At 48.6% G+C, this 22,327-nt stretch overlaps 1 protein-coding gene across 2 annotated transcripts; it reads right to left on the reverse strand.

Moving 5' to 3' along the window:
• Nucleotides 1-1,464: 1,464 nt before the first annotated feature.
• VPS4A (vacuolar protein sorting 4 homolog A) lies at nt 1,465-19,132 on the reverse strand. Of its 2 annotated transcripts, none has more exons than XM_029075152.2 (11): nt 18,952-19,132; nt 11,830-11,941; nt 11,588-11,735; nt 9,503-9,564; nt 9,295-9,414; nt 8,586-8,619; nt 7,870-8,018; nt 7,041-7,122; nt 6,232-6,451; nt 4,926-5,066; nt 1,465-4,373 (listed from the first exon to the last, which is right to left on the reverse strand). In XM_029075152.2, exons 1-11 carry the CDS (start codon nt 18,970-18,972, stop codon nt 4,272-4,274), a joined length of 1,191 nt encoding a protein of 396 aa, XP_028930985.1. In that variant the 5' UTR covers nt 18,973-19,132; the 3' UTR covers nt 1,465-4,271. The 2 variants fall into 2 exon arrangements, with proteins under 2 accessions (XP_028930985.1, XP_028930984.1); XM_029075151.2 differs by having other exon boundaries at nt 8,586-8,742; nt 18,952-19,131.
• Between the last annotated feature and the right edge of the window lie 3,195 nt (nt 19,133-22,327).

A 22,327-nucleotide genomic window follows, 5' to 3' on the forward strand; every position in this document is an offset into this window, starting at 1 on the left:
TGGGTTAGAAAAGCCCCCCCTTTATTTTTATTGCCAGTGCAGGGATGGAAGGTGCTGCTACATCCAAGAGGCTAATAATCATTGTGGCGTTCGTCGAGCACCTACCAAGTGCCAAGCACTGTGGTAGATACAAAATAATCAGGTCCCGTGTGGGGTTCACATTCTGAGGAGGGAGAATGGGTATTGAACCTCCTTTTGCAGGTGAGGCAACTGACGGATGGAGAAGTTGTGACTTGCCACAGGTCACCCGGCAGGTAAGCGGTGGAAGGGGAATTAGAACTCAGGTCTTCTGACTCGGGCCCGTGCTCCTTCCACTAGACCACGCTGCGTCAGTTTTTCATTCTCTAAAACTACAGCCACTGAATTTATTGATTGTTTTTCATTCCAAATCGGACCTTCTTGGCTTTCAGCAGAAAGCTAAGCTATTGAATCGGTCCTGACGATAATTTGTCAGGCAGATTCGAGAGCTGGCCAGTGGCTGGGTGAAAAGGTGGCACGGTAGGGAGAAGGTGCATCCTGAGATACTTTTCCCCCCTACACCGGCCATTCTTAGGTGCCCACCTTTCTTGTGGCAGAGTGCTTGGGTAGGTGAAGGGGCATGGAATCTTGTTATGGAAGGGAAAAATGACCCCGCTCCCAAAGGCAGGATCAATTTGGCCATGAGGGAGTGCTAACTCCCAATTAAGGGCTCATGAAGGGAACAAACAAAAGCACCCAGGCTCCAGCTCGGTAAGATGCACTCAATGACAATCTTTATTAAATACCCCTCCCCCCCAGAAAGTGGTATCAGGCTCAGAAAATTTTTCAGTTTTCTGGCTTCTCCCTAATGGTTTTGGGAGGCTGAAAAAACAGCTCTTCCTTTCATCAAAAGCTCTACCACATAGTAAGTGGGTCAGCTAGTCACCAGGTGCCGGGCGCCCGAGGGACTTGAAACGGTAGAGATGAGCCTCTGTCATATTTAGGATCAATAAAAGCTTAAAATCTACTGCAGTATCTCACCTTTTTTTGATTTCGGGTGCACGTCAACAGAATAAATCAAGGAGAGAGAGCGCTTTTTTCAAAAGGCACTTCCTCCTGAGACCACTGGGCAACTTCGTTTGCACACTGACTAGTTTCTAACTTGAGCCTGGACAAAAATGATCGGAGAGACAAATTAGTGTGAAATGGGAAAACGAAGCAAGACTGTTAGGACATGTTGGGAATACTGTGTAGAAGCAGAAAGTCTGAGCGTGTAGGGGTGGAAGACAGAAGGAGAGCATCTGAAGCTTTGTTACCTAAGCCTCGGAAATGCCCCGTCTACTGCCTCCCAATTCTGAATACTGTGGTTCCGGAGTAGGCCAGCGAAGTGAAGCTAGAATTGGTCAGCCTAATAGGGAGAAATAATTTGACCACATTCAGGTGAGTGGTCTCAGCTATAAGAGAAGGAGCAGAGGGGAAGCACCAGTTAAAATTCGAGGTCACTTGTTTGTGCTCAATAAATATTTATTGTTGATGGAAAACATTCAGAGGGAGTTTATTCCAAAGACATCCAAAAACTTAAAATTAAACTCGGTGGTTTCATTACCTGTTATCTGAACAGTAGTGGTATAATACTTAGCTGCTTGCATTTTTACCAGGATCGACGAATCTTCCTAACCCCGATGAGGTAAGTAGGTTTTTGTCCATTTTCCAAATGTGGGATCCTAAACATGTCTTATTTAAGGTTGGAATACTGAGACAGCTAGAGATACCGGCTGTTCTGCCTCCGACGAAGCAGTGCCTAGTACAGTGCTTGGCATTTCCAGCGTTTAGTACACTGCTCGGCCCAAAGTAAGCACTTTACAAAAACCACAATTATTATTATTGTTCTGCCGGTCCCCTTAGGAGGGATTGGGAGGCTGCGCCTTGCTCCTAAAGTGCTATTTCAGTGGTCTTCCCCATTCCTAATATATCTGCCTCGCCAGTCCCTTCACCCCACTTAAACTCTTAGATTGTGAGCCCTCCCCACTGAGTTCCAGGGACCACTTCTAATAACAAGAGTATTTGTAAGCGCTTACTATGCGCCCAGCACTGTTCTGAGCACTGGGGTAGATACCAGTTAATCAGGTTGGACACAGAGAATCTATAATTCCCACTTATGTATTCCCTTCCGGCATTTAGTAGAGTGATCGGCACCCAGCACACTTTGTTTACTCTGCTGTCTGTGATGCCACCCAGAGAAATTTCTCGATCCCCAAGTAATTTCAGCAATCCAGAGTCGCATTCTTAGAAAAATGACTAGAACCACCCAGCAATGTAAAAGCAAAAGAACATTGCCTCTTTTTGCCTCATTTCGTACAGTTGCCTCCCTGGAGTACAAATTGTAAGAAAGAATTTTGGAGAAGTTAACTGGAAGATCTGATTAGTTTACTTTCTCAGGGCAGAGTAATTTAGAGATGCCGAGGTACTGAGTTTGGAATGAAGGTCTCAGAATTAAGTTAAAACCATCAAAAGGTAGCCCAGGAGGGGACTGCAAAACATATCTGCCACCTTCAATTAGTCTAATTAGACAGGAGTCAGAATGTCTATCTCCTTCCCTGAGAAATAAATAAATGTGGATCGAGATCAGCATTTCAGAAATTCATAATTCTTTTCAATGGCAAGCTGACGATAAGGGTACTAAGTAGCGAGGGTACTAAGAATGGCAGCAGAAATGGGCACTAGAAGGCAGGGGAGGCTTCTGGACCTAGGAAAGAGGGCCAAAGCGGGGAGAGAAAAGGCCTCAGGAAAAGGAGAGTTACTGTTGTGGTTAGCTGAACAGTGTTTGAGTTTAAAGACTAATGTCCTATTATTCAAACTTGGTTCCAGCATTACAGAAATAAAAGCCAGCGATTAAGGGAACAAAATAACCAGTCACCAATACCGGGTACCCCGTTTTACTGTGAAGAGAATTCTCTTAGCTGAATGGGTTCCCTGCTGATTTCAGAGTCAAGGACAGTTCTTATTAAAAAGAAAATATATATAATAAATCCTGAGTTAACCACTGGGCCTGGGATTGTCCCCACTCCCCTTTTTCATCAATCGATACTTTTATCAAGCATGGAGAATAAAGCAACACCACACTGCAGGGAACTAAGGCTGTAATATGCCTTCTTTTCTTTGGATTATTCACGTTATCTCTGTTATTCTATTTCTTCAGTCTGGACATCAGAGCACACGAGGCCTTTCCACGATTGCCAGCTCTTTAGCTTGTGAGTTAACCCAGACAGTGTAAAAAGAAACTACTAATTCCTGTTCAAATCCTACTAAACAAGTGCCGCAAACCAAACGCCTCTGATCTTAGAACCCAGGGTTAAGAACCACAAAACACAAACCTGAGAACAGCTGTAGATTTCTGGAGAATAAGTGGGACTATTATTGCAGAAGCTAGGTGCCACGGTTTGTTAGCTCACCCATTCTTCACTCAAGAACATTTTTACTGGAAGATGATGAGTTTCACAGGAGCTAGGCATATCAAATTATGGCTTGGGGGAAGAGCTAGAGAAAGGTCAACAGTCAAGTGGGTGAGAAGGGGGAACATTAATTAGATGCCTTTCCAGGAAAGGGTCCCATGAGACACCAATTTGCAGGTCATAATTTGGGTGTTCCCACAAGGCACAGGGGGAAGATGAGCTATTTCACTTGAAGTCTCCCCACCTTCCTCAGGAGAAACACCCACTCCCAGCACCTTGTAACTAACCTCGCAGCTGTGCCAGCAAGAAGTTCATAATTTTAGAAGTCCTAGAATTGGGAGCCACAAGGACACAGCTGAACTTTTCCTGAAGAGGAAGACGCAACCAGGGTGAAGCAAGAAGGGTGCAGCCTAGCAGACAGCTCAGAGGAACCCAGCGACTGGCCGAGCTTACTGCTTCAGGAACAAGGCTGTTTCCACTCCTTGAGGTTTTTGGGTGATTTTATTTATTTATAAACAAGACAAAAATCCAAGCAGCATTAATTTGGGGGGGGGGGGTAGTTTTGTTTTTTTTTTAAAAAAAAAGGACAAAGCAGAGCAGGAAAAGGAGCTAGATAGCATGGGGGGAGGAAGCAGGTAGGACCTGGCTTCCCCCTGTGCCAGCTGGGCTCCACAGTGTCTCTGAGGCTATAGAGGAAGCACTTCTTCCTTGCACCCACAGCTGGTTGCCAGACGGTAAGGTGGATTTGGTAGTGATTTTAGAATTAGCCCTGTTGGGCCCCGTCTGCCGGCCAGCATGAGGGTGCTGTGGACATGCCCTGATCGACCTCCTGCCCTCACCTTCATCCCAAAAGAGAAGATTTTAACCTTCTTGTCCAAAGTCCTCTGAGAATTTTTTCACTTTCAGCAGGTCTTCATCATTTACAGTGGGACGGGTGGTGACCAGGGACCGCAGCATATCTGTCTGCAAACACAAGTGACACCTGGAACTGACGGTTTAGGCTGGAGGTGGTGTTTCCCCCACCGCCCCTCCTGCTACTGAGAATTGTTCCAGGCATCTGAATGAATTCAATACAGGGATTCTAGCCTTTCACCTCACAGGTCTTGCAGCTCACTAGGAGTCCCCAGTCCCCCTCCCGCCACACGGGTAATTCACTTGATTAGTAATGGGGTCTGCAGGTAGAAAAGGAATGGAGTGAGGTAGAGGGCTTGAGTACTGTCAGTCGAAAGTCAAACCCAAGCACAGAGTCGACTTCTCTTCCCTTGCTTTTTTTTTTTCTTTTGCTACTACTAAATTCTATTAAGTATAATGGAGGTTGCTTTTTCCTCCCTTGGTCGGAGGTCCCTTCCCATTTAGACTAATGGGGTTCTTTGTGCAAGATGTTCACTGCAGTGAAGTGGTGAAATCCTGGAATTTTACTCTCACCCTAAGATCCAGGATTTCCTCCAATTCATGGGTGCTGTGATGAGCTCCCCTTTGCTCAGCTGCCCGAGTGGGCCCGCGTCAGGTATTTACCATGCACACCACAGGCTCCAGCAGTTTGTCACTGGGCACGTCCATCCAAGTCATCTCGATGGCTTCTGGGTCGCCTGGTGAACATGGTGTCAGAAGGTCATCTATAATGATGCCAGGATTGGTACGAGAAGGACCTCTGACCTGGAACCAAACACGAAACACCAATAGCTCAGACCGGAAAATTCCTTAGAGTCCAGGCTACATCAGCACGCCCCAAGGAGAGCTTTAGGACTGGCAGCGCCGAAGAAGGACCCTCTAGTAAAAGATTACTCCCGTGGAAGGCCAGGTTTCCAAGCCAACTAAATACACCCAGAAACGGAAAGTCAACGGAGTTGGGCACGTATCACACACATTTCATTTCTTTTGCAGTTCCCGAGACAGGCTGTACACCTTTTGGTCACCGATCCTTAATTTTGGTACCCTCCACCTTCCATTTCAAGATCCTCTCTACTCCTCTTCTCCCTAAGTCCACTAACCTCCTCTTAAGCGTACTATGTAACAGAGGCAGGTGTTGGGTACTGGAATCTGACTGATCCTCAGATGGGGGGAATAAAGGCGGGATCTGGATGGACTAAAGTTGGGTGGTTGGCACTTGGTCCATTCTGGAGGCTGCACGAGGCTGCTGTGCCCATTCGAATGTTTCTCCTACATACAGAAGCACCTCTACTGCCAAGCTACAAATCTCTTGCTGATTTCTGCACAAAGACGGTTATCACTGGACTGCCAGAACGATAAGTCGCAGCAGCTGATGAACGAGAATGCTTATACTGAATGTCCAGCTGCATCCCCCGGGGAGTAAGGCTGGGCACTCTCTAATGCCAGATTTGGATTCGGGGGTTGGGCTGCATTAGCACAGAGGTGAGGCTGAGCTGATGATTTACGGAAGTCTCTCCCGCAGTGCCTCAACTCAGTGGCCCCATACCTAACGGCAAGGTCACTGACTTGAAGCTGCAGTTTTGTCCCCCGAGTACTCCAATCTACTGACTAAAAATATGTCCTGCCTGAGCTCTGACTCAGAGCTGGAGAGGGATCCTTTCCTTAAGCTTTCCGCTACCCGGAAGTCTCGGGTACCAGCGGAGTTAAACGGCCCTCGTGGAGAGCCCTCAGTCCCGTTTCCTTGCCTAAGGGCTCTGCTGAAATATGCAGCTGCCAATGGCAAACGGCAATTTCCTTTTCTGAGTCCTGGCCCAAGAGAGGAGTTACTCGGAGTCATTCGCACCAAGGAGAGAAAAGGGACCGGGGCGGCTTAGGCTTGCACAGAATGTGTCTGGCTACAGGAGCCCACATGGCTAGGCAGCTACTTCACCTTTTTGAAGTGCGTGGCTGATTGCACTTTGCGAACAGGCTGCATAAGGGAATCCCGAACAATGATGCTGATGTCTGCACCTGAGTAACCTTCGGTCCTGCGGGCCAGCTCGTGGATGTTTGCCTCCGAGAGGCTGTGGGGGGTGTTCCCCAGGTGCAGCCGGAACATCTGCGTCCGGGCTGCCTCCTCAGGTAGCGGGATGTAAATTCGCTTCTCAAACCTAAAGGATCAAGTTAGAGATCAGTCAACCTGTCAATAGATCTGGGGATTTACTGAGCACCTAATTTGTGCAGAAGACTGCACGGAGTGCTTGGGAGAGTACAGTGGGAGCTAGATTGAATCTGACAGGTACGAAGGAAGGTCTGAAGGGGCCCTTCTTGACAAAAAGAATGCAGTGAGAGAATCAGTGGTATCTGTTGAGTGTTTACTGTGGTGCAGGGCACAATACTAAGCACTTGGGAGAGAAGGTTTGTCACTCTCTCGCCCAGTGACACCTTCTTCATCCCGTCTGCCCCCAAAATAGTGCTGACAGTTAGAAGGAGGTAGGAAAAATAAGGGAGAGTCCCCAAACAACTGGATTTTTTTCCCCAAGAACTATTCAGAGAAGAGGCAGTGTGTGGAGTTTGGGGATTCTACTGAGGTTCAGATTTGGAGAATAGTGCACACTGGTGGATATAATGAGCCAGGCTATGGTCAGCTAAGATCAGAAGACATAACTGGATAAAGCTGGGCTGATGATGGAGTGAAGAGTGAATTTAGAAGCCGGTATGTATTGGGAGAAGCATTCCTGTGAAACAAACCACACTCACCTCCTTCTAATAGCTGAATCCAAAACCCACGGGATGTTTGTGGCACCTAGCACTAGGGTCCCATCGTTGTTATTCCCCACCCCTAGAGAGAGCAGTCAATCAATCAATCAATGCTATTTACTGAGCGCTTAAAGTGTGCACAGCACTGTACTGAGTGCTTGGGAGAGTCCAAACCAAAGAGTTGGTAGATACATTCCCTGCCCACAAGCTTACATCTAGAGGGTGAGACAGACATTAAGTGCTGTGGGGCTGAGGGTGGAGGTGACTATCAAGTGCTTAAAGGGTACATATCCAAAAGCAGGAAACAAAGAAGCTGACTGTGATTAACACCATCACCAAGGGGAGTTTTGTCTTCTCATCAATTGAAGCAGGTTCTAGGCAAACAGTGGGTAAAATTCCAGGGGAAATCAGACTGAGTTCTGGGCTCTGAGCTCAAAGTACCTGATCCCATAATGGAGAAGAAATACCGAAAAACAACTTGCGTTCTGTGATAGCGACTGATCACCAAAAAGCCAGTTCAGGAGGTTGGTAGAAACTCCCAGACTTTGCAAGGATAGTGTTGTGAGAACCTCTTATCTCTCTACCCTGAGGATCACTGTAGATGTTACAGCAAAAACCCAAAGTCCATTACCATCAGTTATTTCCTGTAAAAAAAAGTTGTTACCAACAAAAAGAGTTAAATGCTCTCAGCTCTAAACTAGGAACAACTGACAGTAACGGATTTCAGATTTTTACTGTAAGCCAGTCAGTGAAGTCATTACTTGTGAACCTGTCCGACTTCAAGACTCTCCATGGACAAGGAAGGGACAAAGGAAACAAACACACGCACCTTGCATCTGCACCAAGAATTCGGTTTTGATCCTCCGGGCTGCTTCGCTCTCGTTTTCATTCCGGGACCCACATAGGGAATCCACTTCGTCGATGAAAATGATAGAGGGTTTGTGCTGCCTGGCCAGCTCAAACAGATTCTTTACTAGCCTGCGATGAGAAACTGGAAGGTCAGTAACACTGACCAGCATGTGCGTAGCTTGTTCCAGAGTCTACCTGGGGCCCCAGGAATTATTCCCGCCACTATATTCCCACCAATTTAAATATCCCTGTGGTGGATTTCGGCTCTTCTACTATAAAGCCGAAATCTTTTAGATTTGTCTTTTAGACTGTGAGCCTGTTGTTGGGCAGGGATAGTCTCTATCTGTTGCTGAATTGTACATTCCAAGTGCTTAGTACAGTGCTCTGCACAAAGTAAGGGCTCAATAAATACGACTGAATGAATGAAACACTTGGGTTCTCCTGGGCAACCTGGGTCTTTTGCTCCCGTTGTCACGGATTTCCTACACTGCTCTCAGGAGCACCCAGGGATAATTCCCCATCCCCATGCCGGTAGGACATTATACGGTTTATCGTCGTGACCCCACTTTAAGCACTTACAATGAGAGGCTTGGGCCCAGCACTGTCCCTTTTTAGCTTGTTGAAAGTCAACAGCACAGAGCTGGAGCACAGCACTCTCACTGCCATCAACAGAGTGGAGCCTGACTGCTGACTTACTTCTCACTCTCTCCCAGCCACTTGGACATGAGATCTGAGGAGGATACAGAAAAGAAGGTGGAGTTGTTGGCTTCTGTTGCCACAGCCTTTGCCAAGTAAGACTTCCCCGTGCCTGGGGGCCCAAAGAGCAGGATCCCTCGCCAAGGGGTACGCTTGCCTACAACAGAAAGAGTGCAGTGAGTGAGCCATCTCTCCGCTCCGGAAGATGGACATAGAAAACAGAATCACAAGTCGCTCTACAGACAATGAAAACTTTGAGGACAGTAAAGGATTCTAGACCCCAAAGACTAAAGAGAACCGAGTTATAGGTACAAGGGTATAATCAGAGATCCTGAACGCCCTCCTCTTTCTTCACACGAGCTCCTGCTCATCCTTAACTCACTGTTGGCAAAGGCCTCTCTGGCACTATCTTAATCTGTGGAAAAAGCCCTAAGAACAGATCGTAAGCCAGTTCAAGTTTCTCCACCAAAGATGGGAGAAGCTACAGTACCATGAAGGTTTGAGTGGACTCACATGGCACATCTTAACTGATTGGACACAAAGAACACTAACTAAATCACTGGCATTTTTAAGCATTGGCCAGGGGGAAGTGGGGCATTAGAGTCTTTATGCGTCTTTGGCTCCTTTCAAAAGTAGTGATTCCCCCCCAGCTTGGCTTTCTGAGATGACCCGATATTTTAGCTGTAGGAGCTAAACCTGTGACACTCACCTGTGAACAAGTGTGGGAACTTAATAGGCAAGATGACCGCCTCTTTGAGGGCTTCCTTGGCTCCCTCCAGGCCGGCCACATCACTCCACCGGATGTTGGGCTTCTCCATCACAATGGCACCTGCAAAAGAGAGGTAGAACTTTCTACATGGGGACGGGCCCCAGGAATCACCTGAATGAAAGGAAAGTAATGGCCTTAAGCTTATTACCCATTAACTGCTCTTGGAGTTTCTTTTTCTCGGGATTCTCCCCTTCGCTGTCACTGTCGCTTCTGTGGAAATGAGAAAGCAAAAGTGACGAGGTGCGTTTTCACGTTGGTGAAAGGGGATTTTTTTGCAAGAAAAGTCACGAAGCAAAGACCAGTTGCTGCTGCAAGGGGAAGGAATGCTGCCTTTTGAGGACAGACAAATCCCTGGCTGGCTATGACACTTCTCCCAGCTCTACCAACAGGCCTGGGGGTTCCCCAGGAATTGCACAAGAAGCACAGAAATTTGGGAAGGAGTCACTTGCTATATTGCAGCTGTTTTTAAACTGGGAAGAGGAGGGACTGATGTTCCACTCTCAACGGTAATGGAAAGTCCTGGGAGTGGGAGGAAGAATGAAGATACAACTGAGAAATAGCAAGGGAATGGAAAGATGAATAAGGAAATAAATAGGCAAATATATAATACATCTCTATAGCAATAAATACAAAACACCCACTCCCAGGTTAAATCTCCCTGCACCCAAGGAATTCCTCACTTATTTGCAGTCATCATAAGGAAAAAAAAAATCTCAACTCTCTCTGAATATTTCCTTTTACACCCTCAAAATATTCCCTCACTTCATCCAGAAAGAGAAAAAAAATATTGTGGGACAGTCAATACCTTTTACCTTTGACAATTTCCTAGGTCTGGATGCTTTTTGGTACAATACCCTCACCTATCCTCTGGGACACAGCCTCTCCCAAATGTCTCTCCATAATGTTGGTGTTTGTTAAGCGCTTACTATGTGCTGAGCACTGTTCTAAGCGCTGGGGTAGACACAGGGTAATCAGGTTCTCCCACGTGAGGCTCACAGTTAATCCCCATTTTACAGATGAGGTAACTGAGGCCCAGAGAAGTGAAGTGACTTGCCCACAGTCACACAGCTGACAAGTGGCAGAGCCGGCATTCGAACTCATGACCTCTGACTCCCAAGCCCGTGCTCTTTCCACTGAGCCACGCTGCTTCTCTATAGCAAGCAGCCTCCAACAAGGACTACAAGTAGCAACTATATGGGACAGGGACTGTCCCCAACCTGATTTGCTCGTATCCACCCCAGCGCTTAATATTGTACCTGGCACATAGTAAGCGCTTCAATACCATAATTATCACAGTGCTTGGCATTTGGTAAGCACTTAACAAATACCACTATCATCATTATTATTATTTTGAGTGTGGTGGTGAAAGGTGGAGGTGGGATTTTAAGTGGGGGAGAATTAGGGTGAACAGGCTTCAGAGAGTCAGTAGGTCAGAGAGACACAATTTTGGGTCTTTTCCACTCTGATTAGAAAATTTCAAGTCTTGTCAGAGACCTGGGTGAATGAGGCGCAGAGTCCAGCTCTAAAAGCTGTGCGGACCACGGCTCCTATCAGCCTCATCCCTCATAGGGTGGATACCCCTCTCGAGGACACCTTCCCACCCATCTCCAGGCCCTTCTGTGTTCTCTCCTCCCATTCTGTGAATTTCAGCTGATTACCAGAAGTGAAATCTGCAATCCTCTGAGCTCCTCCTCTGAGGAAAGATACACTACAACGGCCCCTCCCACATTGGCAGCAAAGCATGAGAAGCAGCGTGGCGCAGTGGAAAGAGCACGGGCTTTGGAGTCAGGGCTCATGAGTTCGAATCCCAGCTCTGCCCCTTGTCAGCTGTGTGACTGTGGGCAAGTCACTTAACTTCTCTGTGCCTCAGTTCCCTCATCTGTAAAATGGGGATTAAGACTGTGAGCCCCACGTGGGACGACCTGATTCCCCTGTGTTTACCCCAGCGCTTAGAACAGTGCTCTGCACATAGTAAGCGCTTAACAAGTACCAACATTAATTAATTGGCGTGTGAGCTCCTTGTGAGCAGTGATTTGTGTCTTTGCTTCTACTGTACCTCCCTAGAAGCACTCAGTAACAGAGCATTGTACTCAGCAGTCACACAAATACTACAGCTGTCCAATTTATATCAAGAGACAGGAAACTTGGCATAGGGGCTCTGGTGCCTTTGGTCAATTTTCTCTGCACAAGTGCACTCATGCACACACACACACACACACACTCTCTCTCTCACCCTTTGTTGTCATTCTGGGACTCTTTGACCGGCTTCTTGCTTTGTTTGTCTTTACTTCGTAAATAGTCCTTCAGCTTCTCCGCCCGGTCGAGGTACTGCATGCACTTTCCTCGGATGCTCTCCTTTGCTTTGTCACTGTGCGCCTCATCTGCGAAAGAGTAAAGAAAGCAACTGGGTCCTTTTTTGTCCCCACCCCTGCATGCCAGGTGCAGTTGGCAGCTCAGGGGCCCAGGGAGACTCACATTTGATGGCATGTAGGAAGTACTCCACTGCATGCTGGTAGAGTCTTAGTGCCTCTTCATAGTTCTTGGCTTTATCCTCTTCAGTAGCTTTGGTCACCAAATCAATGGCTTTCTGGAAAAGGAAAATAAATGGCACAGTGTTTCCAAACAGATCAAGAAAACAGCCTAGCGGTGCTGACATGTTGAAATAAAGGCCTTCTAAGCCATCCTCTACCTCAGTCCTTTGGCATTAGGTGGATGTCACGAGAGGGCACCGCTTTTGGCAATCAGAAGACCTAGTCCCGATTCTGCCTGCAAATGAGGCCAAAGGTCTCATGGGCACTTTGCAAGGGACTGCCCTTCCGCCCCCCCAACCCCGGTTTACACATCTCACTCTGTCCCCCAGCCGGAATCTGACTAGCAGGGGTGACAGTGAGAGTGATGCTGTCCAAGCCACTACCACTCTGATCGATCCGCCCTTTCCTCTCCACCCAAATGGCTACCTTACTGCTACGGGCTCTAGTTATATCCCGGCTAGACTACTGTGTCGGCCTTCTCTCTGATGTCCCTTCCTCCTCTCTCGCCCCGCTCCAGTCTATTCTTCACTCCGCTGCCCGGTTCATCTTCCTGCAGAAATGCTCTGGGCATGTCACTCCCCTTCTTAAAAACCTCCAGTGGTTGCCTATCGACCTCCGCTCCAAACAGAAACTCCTCACTCTAGGCTTTGAGGCTCTCCATCACCTTGCCCCTTCCCACCTCTCCTCCCTTCTCTCTTTCTACCGCCCTCCCCGCACGCTCCGCTCCTCTGCCACCCACCTCCTCACCGTCCCTCGGTCTCGCCCATCCCACCGTTGACCTCTGGGCCACGTCCTCCCGTGGTCCTGGAACGCCCTCCCTCCTCACCTCTGACAATCTAATTCTCTTCCCCTCTTCAAATCCCCTACTTAAAGCTCACCTCCTCCAAGAGGTCTTCCCAGACTAAGCTCCCCCACTTTTTTCCCTCTGCTCCCTCTACCCCCCCACTTCACCTCTCCGCAGCTAAACCCTCTTCTCCCCCCTTTCCCTCTCCTCCTCCCCCTCAGCATTGTACTTGTCCACTCAACTGTATATATCTTCATCACCCTATTTATTTTGTTTAATGAGATGTATATCACCCTGATTCTATTTATTTGCCATTGTTTTCATGAGATGTTCTTCCCCTTGACTCTATTTATTGCCATTGTTCTGGTCTGCCCGTCTTCCCCGATTAGACTGTAAGCCCGTCAAAGGGCAGGGACTGTCTCTATCTGTTGCCGATTTGTACATTCCAAGCACTTAGTACAGTGCTCTGCACAAAGTAAGCGCTCAATAAATACTATTGAATGAATCGACTCCTCTGTGCAGGTTCCAGGTCCTGAGGTTCCAGATGGGTGTCTCCATCCATTTAGACTGATAAACAGTAGCCAAATTCAGAGGAGATTTCACAGCCTAAAACCACATCCTAAACTCCAGCAATCAGAAATCACCATCATCAGTGATATTTATTGAGCACTTACTAGGTGCAAAGCACTATACTACTAGGCGCTTAGGACAGCCCAATCTAAAATCCAAAATCCACCCCAACCTGTAAGACTAGGTTTAAAAAGTGGTGGATGAGTCACTCTGGAGACATTTGTATCTTTCTTCCTACTACTGCTACGAAAGAAAATAGTCATGGACTTGACTCTTTCAAGAAAAGGTCTGAACCCAAACCAGAAGTGGCCCTTTCTTAATTCATGTCCGGAGCTTCCCAGTTCCCTCTGCATCCCGGAAAACCCCCTCATAATCAGCTGCAAGACTTCATCAATTTGCATATCTGCCTCTCCATCTGCTTCTTCCCCATACGTTCTCTTCATTCCTCCTAAAGGAGTCTCCTACCAAGGCGTCACACATCACTCTTCTGCTCCCCTTCCGCCCATCTATAATTTATTTTGTGCCTACTAGGTTGCAAAATCCTTGAGGGCATCAACTGTGTCGTCTAAAGAGAGCACTTTCCTAAGAGTTTAGTACAGTGGACCACTCCATAGACGGGGGACTCTCAAATGCCATCCCAGCTATTACTAGTCACATGGTTCCCCTGGCCTGGAACTCCTTCTCACTTCCCAATCCAACAGACTACAGGTCTCCCTCCCCATGTTCAAAGCCCTTCTAAATTCTAATTCTTCCCAAAACCCATCCCTGATGAATTTGCAACACCCTGAGACACATCAACCCAATTGCCACCTCTAGCACTTGCAGATTTATTCTATCATCACCTGTATGTACGTAATTGAACATTTAATTATTTATTGAATAGCTTCAAGAGATGGAGAGTTTCCATTGTGAACGAGAAGCAGCATGGCATAGTGGCTAGAGCGTGGGCCTGGGAGTCGGAAGGCTATGGGTTCTAATCCCAGCTCCTCTGCTTGTCTGCTGTGTGAGCTTGGGCAAGTCACTTCACTTCTCTGGGCCTCAATGACCTCATCTGTGAAATGGGGATTGAGACCGTGAGCCCCAAGTGGTACAGGGACTATGTCCAACTCGATTTGCTTGCATCCACCCCAGCGTTCAGTAGAGTGCCCGACGTAGTAAGCGCTTAACAAACACATTATTATTCTTATTTATGCCCACCTCTGGCTTAGCGCTCAGTACGCTGCTGACAAAAACCTTAAAGAACTGGATCTTTTTTCACAGAATCAACTTAAAGGCATCAAGACCCAAAGATGTGTGCTATGTATTTGATTTTTTCTGTTTCCTTTGTCCTGTTAGGAGCAAGTGCCTTGACAAGAGGGACCGTATCTTTTACACGTTCTGTACGATCTTCAGCCTTTAGTAAATGCTTATTAATGTCAAACAATGAGTCGGTGCCAGCAACTCATGTGGAAAGATACCTGCTTTAGATACATATTTCCTTTAAACCTCAGTAGAGAAATCCTCGCTCTCTGCCTCTAAGGAGGATTGGAGTAGGGGACATAAAGACCACCAGCTTTACAGCCCACCAATTCGACGACAACTACGACCCTTCTGGCTTGCTAGAAGGTAGGAAAAGGAAAGGGATAAGAGAGTAGCCACTGAGAGTGTGACACGAAGCTCTTGGTAGGATCTAACCGTTGTCACTGATCAAGTTTCACCTGGCTATTTGCTTTGGGCTCCTGTAGTGACAGCACCTGAACGGGAGAAGAGAGAGGGAGAAAGAGACTTGCACTGAGTCCCCCCAACTCGCATGCCCAGTCCCCTCAGAAGCTAGTGACATGTCTTGCGAGATGGCTGGTTAGGATACGGGTGCAGTGTGTGGTTTTAAAACAGTGGAAGCTCCTTGTTGGCAGTGTCTGTGTCTCTCAACCCCTTAATACAGAGTAAACGTTCTGTAATCACCATGGATTACTGCCCCGTGGGCAGCTAGGCCTGCTGTGCCCTCGCCCTGGTTGTACACTCATAACTGCTGGGCCAATCTGGACTGAACTAATCAAGCAAGAGTCTTTTCGGAGTTCTTTGGCGGAACACTGTACTGTGTGCTCGGGGCAACCCCATGAAGTTAATACACACGATCCCTGCCCTCAAGGACCTTACAGTCTAGTGGGGAATTAATACTCATTAATAATGATATCTGTTAAGTGCTTACTATATACCAAGCTCTAAGCGCTGGGGTGGATACGACCAAATTGGGTTGGGCACAGTCCCTGTCCCACGTGGGGCACACTCCTATCCCCATTTAATAATAATAATGTTGGTATTTGTTAAGCGCTTACTATGTGCAGAGCACTGTTCTAAGCGCTGGGGGAGATTCAGGGGAATCAGGTTGTCCCACATGAGGCTCACAGTTAATCCCCATTTTACAGATGAGGTAACTGAGGCACAGAGAAGTGAAGCGACTTGCCCACAGTCACACAGATGACGAGTGGCAGAGCCGGCAGTCGAACTCATGACCTCTGACTCCGAAGCCCAGGCTCTTTCCACTGAGCCACGGTGCTTCCCAGGTGCTTTATAGGTGAGGTAACTGAGGCACAGAGGAAGAGAAGTGACTTGCCCAAGATCACACAGCAGACATATGACAGAGTGGGGATTAGAACCCATGACCTTCTGACTCCCCAGTCCATGCTCTACCCACTGCAACCTGCTGCTTCTCTAACAAAACGCTAAAATAAATTACAAGAAGGGAGAAACAACACGGTTTGAAGATATTTTACATAAGTGCTACCAGGTTGGACATTTGATATCTGCCTCACCCACAACCCCACAGCACTTACGTACCTACCTTTAAATTAGATATTATCAATTCCGTATTTATTCATGTTAATGTCGCTATCTCCCCCTCTAGACTATAAGCTCGTTACAGGCAGGCATCATGCCTGCTCATTCTGATGTGTTATATTTTCCTAAACAGTACAGTGCTCTGCACACATTAAATACTCGATAAATACCACTGATTGATTGACTGGAGGGAGATGAGGTCTGTAGATGCCTGGAACAGAAGGTCTCCGTGTTTCCTTCTGGGCAGCAGGCCCTGTGGTGCTTGAGAAAGTACCACAGACAGAAAAGACAGTCCCCACCCATGAGGGATTAACACTCTAATGGAGACATTAGACGTACAAAATATTTACAGGTAATGGGAACGGAAGGAAAAACAACAATCAGATTTGGTTGCAGAGAGACTATGCCAGGATGCTTATTATGGGCAGGGGACATGGCTGCTGAGTCTGTTGGATCGTATTCTCTCAAGCGCTAAGAACGGTGGTCTGCATATACTAAGTGCTCAATAAATGCCACCGACTGATTGATGAAACAGCAGAATAGATCACCGGATAGTCAGATGTAGTAAGAGCTGAGGATGGGGAGAAATGGATCTGTGCTAGGCGTGGTGGTCAGATTGACTGGAGAAAAGCAGCGTGCTTTAGCCGAAAGAGCGCAGGCTGGGGAGCCGGAGGACGCGGGTTCTCATCCCGGCTCCGCCACTTCTCTGCTGTGACCTTGGGCAAGTCACTTCACTTCTCCATGCCTCAGTTTCCTCATCTGTAAAATGGGGATGAAGACTGAGAGACCCAAGAGGGACAACCTGATTACCTTGTATCTTCCCCAGCGGTTAGAACAGTGCTTGGCACACAGTCAGTGCTTAACAAGTACCAAAATTATTATTATTCAGTCCATTTTGTCTAGGAAGCCGAGCAGGACAACGTGAGTTGCCAAAAACGGGTGGGCAGAGGGTGAGCTGATTGTGAGCAGGGATTGTCTCTCTCTACTGCTGTGGTGGACTTTCCCAAGCGCTTAGCACAGTGTTCTGCAAAGAGGGAGCGCTAAATAAACAGGACTGAATGAAGGCGGGTTTGGAGGCGGGGAGCTGGTCCTCGGGTGCCCGGCAGCCCAGCATCTGCTGGGGGGGTCACGGGGGCCCTGGAGCCTGGCCCAGGAGCAGAGGACGAAGAGGAGGAGGAGGAGGAAAGAGGGAGGCTCAGCTCAGTCCGGGCTGGGGAAGATACAGCGGTGCGGAGAAAGCGTCAGGCAGCGGGGCCTGTTGTTGGGCCGGGATGGTCTCTATCTGTTGCCGAATTATACATTCCAAGCGCTTGGTCCATCCATCCATCCATTCAATCGTATTTACTGACTGCTTACTGTGTGCAGAGCACTGTACTAAGCGCTTGGAAAGTACAATTCAGCAACAGATAGAGACCATCCCTGCCCACAACAGGCTCACAGTCTAGAAGGAAGGAGACAGGCATCATTTATTCATTCAGTTGTATTTACTGAGCACCTGTGTGCAGAGCACTGTCCTGAGCGCTTGGAATATACAATTCGGCAACAGAGACCATCCCTGCCCCACAACGGGCTCACAGTCGAAACGTCGGGGGGAGACGGGCAGCAAAACACAACTAGTAGACGGGCATCAATACCATCAAGATAAACGGAATCATAGATATCTACTCATCATTAATAAAATAACCAGAGTAATAAATAACATATACAAATATACACCAGTGCTGTGGGGAGGGGGTTGAGTGGCAGAGAGTCCAGTGCTCTGCACACAGTAAGCGCTCAATAAATACGACTGAATGAGTTCCGGTGGGGTGCAAGCGAGGACCAAGCATGGGGGGGGGGGGGAGCACTGGAGGGGAAGAGCATTGAGGAGGAGCACCAAGGGGGGAGCACTGGAAGGGAGGGAACACTCAGCAGTGTGGCTCAGTGGAAAGAGCTCGGTCTAAGGAATCCGAGGTCATGGGTTCGAATCCCGGCTCCGCCACTTGTCAGCTGTGTGACTGTGGGCAAGTCACTTCACTTCTCGGTGCCTCAGTGACCTCATCTGCAAAATGGGGATGAAGACTGTGAGCCTCACGTGGGACCACCTGATTCCCCTGTATCTCCCCCAGCGCTTAGAACAGTGCTCCGCACATAGTAAGTGCTTAACAAATACCAACATTATTATTATTATTAAAGGGGAGGAACACGGGGGTGGGGGGAAGCACTGGAGGAGAGGAGCACAGGGGGAGGGAGGGAGCACTGAGGGAGGAGCATTAGAGGGAAGGAGCACCTGGGGGCGGGAGCACCGAAGAGGAACACCGAAGGGGAGGGAGCATCCGGGGGGTGCATAGGGGGGAGCAACACGGGGAGGGAGGGAGCACTAGGAGGGGAGGGAACATTGAGGAGGGAGCACTGGAGGGGAGGGAGCACTGGAGAGGGAGCACTAGAGGGAAGGAGCATGGGGGGAGGAGCACTGGGGGGAGGGAGCATTGAGTGGGGAGCAGTGGAGGAGAGGGAGCACTGCAAGGAAGGAGCATCGGGGGGAGGGAGCACTAGAGGGAGGAAGCAGGGGAGGAGGAGCACCGGGGGGAGGGGGCATTGAGTGGGGAACAGTGGAGGAGAGGAGCACCGGGGGAGGGAGCACTAAAGGGAGGGAGCACGGGGGAGGAGCCCCGGGGGGAGGGAGCACCGAGTGTGAAGCAGTGGGGGGGAGGAGCACCGGGGGGAGAAAACCATGAGGGGGAGGGCGGAGCCCCGGGGCGTGGAGGCCGTCGGTGGGGCAGCGGGCCCAGGGAGGAGGAGGCAGAAGCGCCGAGGAGCCTCCCCCAACGCGCTGCGGGCGGCACCGGGAGGCCCACCGCCCCCGACCCCTCCTCCGGGGAGGCCTCGGGGGAGCCCGGCGCCACAGAGATTTACCTGCAGGGTTAAAGTTGTCATTTCATCTCCCGGTTTCCGCCCGACTTCCTCGGGGGCGGAGAGAGGGGAGGGCGGAGGCCGGGAGGGATGGCGGCGGCGGAGGCCGGGAAGGATGGCGGCGGAGGCCGGTCCTGAGGGAAACCGCGGGGCCTGAGGGGCCTGAGGGGCCTGCGCCGCCTGCGCCGACAGCAACCACCACGGCGCCGGCTAGAGCGGACGGGCCCCCAGACGGCCGGAGCGCCGCTGCTGCCCCCAGCGGCCGGAGGGCGCCACTGCCGCCCCGCCCCGTCGCCATGGAGATGGGCCTCGGCCCGGCCCCGGCCAGTCCTCCTCCCTCAGCCCTCCCTCTGTGTCGGTATAATGTTGGTATTTGTTAAGCGCTTACTAAGTGCCGACCACTGTTCTAAGCGCTGGGGGAGATACAGGCTCATCAGGTTGGCCCACATGGGGCTCACACACTTTAATCCCCCTTTTCCAGATGAGGGAACCAGAGAAGTGAAGTGACTTGCCCACAGCCCCACAGCTGCCAAGTGGCAGAGCCGGGAGTCGAACCCATGACCTCTGACTCCGAAGCCCAGGCTCTTTCCACTGAGCCACGCTGCTCCCCTTTAAGCCCGTCAAAGGGCAGGGACTGTATCTGTAACCGATTTGTAAGCGCTTAGTACAGTGCTCTGTACATAGTAAGTGCTCAATAAATACTACTGAATGAATGAACCTGATTACTCTGTATCTACCTCAGCGCTTAGAACAGTGCCCTGCACCTAGCACTTAACAAATACCAACATTATTATTAAACACTATAATGGAATTATTCATTCGATCATATTTATCAAGCGCTTTCTGGGTTGCAGGGCATTCATTCAATTGTATTTCTTGAGCGCTGACTAATAATAATAATGTTGGTATTTGTTAAGCGCTTACTATGTGCAGAGCACTGTTCTAAGCGCTGGGGGAGATAGAGGGGTATCAGGTTGTCCCACATGAGGCTCACAGTCTTCATCCCCATTTTCCAGATAAGGGAACTGAGGCACAGAGAAGTGAAGTGACTTGCCCACAGTCACACAGCTGACAAGCGGCGGAGCCAGGATTCGAACCCATGACCTTTGACTCCCCAGCCCGGGCTCTTTCCACTGAGCCACGCTGCTTCTCTACGTGCAGAGCACTGGACTAAACGCTTGGAATGGACAATTCGGCAACAGAGAGATACCATCCCTGCCCAATGACGGGCTCACAGCACTGGACTAAGCGCTTGGAATGGACAGTTCGGTAAATTTCCCAAAAGAGGATTAAGGTAAAGTGACCCGAAACCAGCTCCCTTTAGGTGGGATGGGAGGAGGCCAAAAGGACACATGGTTAGAGAGGGAAGAGAGGGAAGAGAGAGGGAAGAGGATCAATCAATCAATCAATGGTATTTATTGAGCACCTACTATGTGCAGAAGACTGTACTCAGCACTTGGGAGCGTCCAATACAGAAGAAAAGGGTGAGTACTTATCATTCTCCAGAGTACCCAGCCCAATGTCCAAGTCCTTTCTCTCCCCACCGTTCAGGTTGCACAGATCCTGCGGCTGTGTTCTGGTTGACGGTGGCTTCTCCACAATTAATCTAGGTACCAGGGTCCTTGTTGCCATGGCCTGGATGACGGGCTGCTCCCACTCTCCCAAGTGCTTAGTACAGTCCTCTGCACACAGTCAGCATTAAATCCCTGGGCCCTGTCCTCACAGCCAGCAGTACCCAGGAAATCTGCACAGCCGTGGCAAGAATGCTAGCATTGTGCGGTCACGCCTTCCATCCTTCATTTCTCCATCCTTTTTCCCCGCCCCCGGTCTTTGCCTGACCCTCTGTCCACCCACCTCTCCTCCTCAGCAGCTCTTTTCCAGGACCGGATTGCCTCTTTTGAGTCTCCTCAGCTTCGCTGTCCCTCTTACCTTCAGGTCTCCCCCGAGTGCCTCTCGCCATTTTACTCTCCAACTCCAGTGACTCTTTCCCACAGGCCGATAAGGAATGGGTCCACAGTGGTCCAGGTCAGCTACTGGGTGGCAGAGGCTGGCACTGCTGCTGCCGCCATAGAAGAGGAACAGGTTGTGCATCCTCTTCCCTACCCTTCCCATTTTCTGCCATTAATGGCGTTCTTTCCACTTGGGCGAGGCCAGTGATGGCAATTTTGGAGAATGGCAGAAGATGCTAACAGCAGCTTTTTCCCCTCTCTCTGACCCCGTCTCTACCCTTCCCCATCTCTCTTTGCCCCCAGCCTCTTCGACTGGCCTCAGGTCACCTTGAAATCTGATCATTTTAACTCGGCGTTACCAACGAGGAAGCCGATGCTAGTTTCTTACTCAGAGGACACGTTGCTAGTCAATGCTATTATAAATTGATTTATGCCTTGAAATCTAGGTAAGACTACAAAAATGCAAGTCTAAAAGCAATTTTTTTATTATTTACAGTATAAAGATTACAAAGGAATATATTTATTTCCCTTAAAGTCACACGTTTTCATTGTAATGTACAATACTATACAGTTAACATGCAGCTCAAGAGGAAGTTGGTTATGCATCTATATTTATAGAGTACACATAAAGCTTTCCTCAGGATTGAGTATAAAGAATACAAATATTGCCCTGCTTTTCATCTTGGATATTTTCATTTGGTAGCTTAGAAATACCAGATTTGTGATAAAAATTAAAAAAAAACTCAAAAGAAAAAAAGTTTTGTTTAAATACAGAACTGTATCAAGAAAGAAAAAATGATTCATGTATTTTAAATTCTTCGTATCAGTAATGTAAAAGACTTCTAGGCCTTGGTACTTAGAAAATAAAATATTCAGCTATAAAGAACTGCATATAGGATACATATTTAAGAGTTTGTAATCAACTTTGCACATATAGTGGGAAATGGGCCTTTTTAGGTAGTGGTTTGTCACAAATGGTTTTCCAACATCCTGGGGCTTATTGTTTCAAAAGGAAATTCTACTTGTGGTACTAAGGCCTTTTAATGCTTGTACACTGTAAACATAACACAAGTGCCCTGCAGTGAGCAAGAACTCCTCGCTGGTTTATTCCACCACACAGGCTCATTTGCTACAAGGAGACGAAAACACCCAAAAAGATGATTGTACGAACAAGATAAAAATTCATGTTTTGGTTTTGTTTTTCCAATGGTGAAAATTGGCAATAAAGGTAAATTCAAGGAAAATACACAATTGCTATTCATTACAAAAAGGGATGAAGCTTAGTGTTCTCTGCAAATTATGGAACGCAAACTAACATAAACAATTATGGTATTTGTTAAGCACTTACCACGGCACTGTACTAAGCTCTGGAGTGGATACAAGCAGATCGGTTTGGACACAGTCCCCATCCCACATAGGGCTCACAGTCT

This window comes from Ornithorhynchus anatinus, chromosome 11, assembly GCF_004115215.2.
Source record: "Ornithorhynchus anatinus isolate Pmale09 chromosome 11, mOrnAna1.pri.v4, whole genome shotgun sequence".
NCBI classification, from domain to species: domain Eukaryota; kingdom Metazoa; phylum Chordata; class Mammalia; order Monotremata; family Ornithorhynchidae; genus Ornithorhynchus; species Ornithorhynchus anatinus.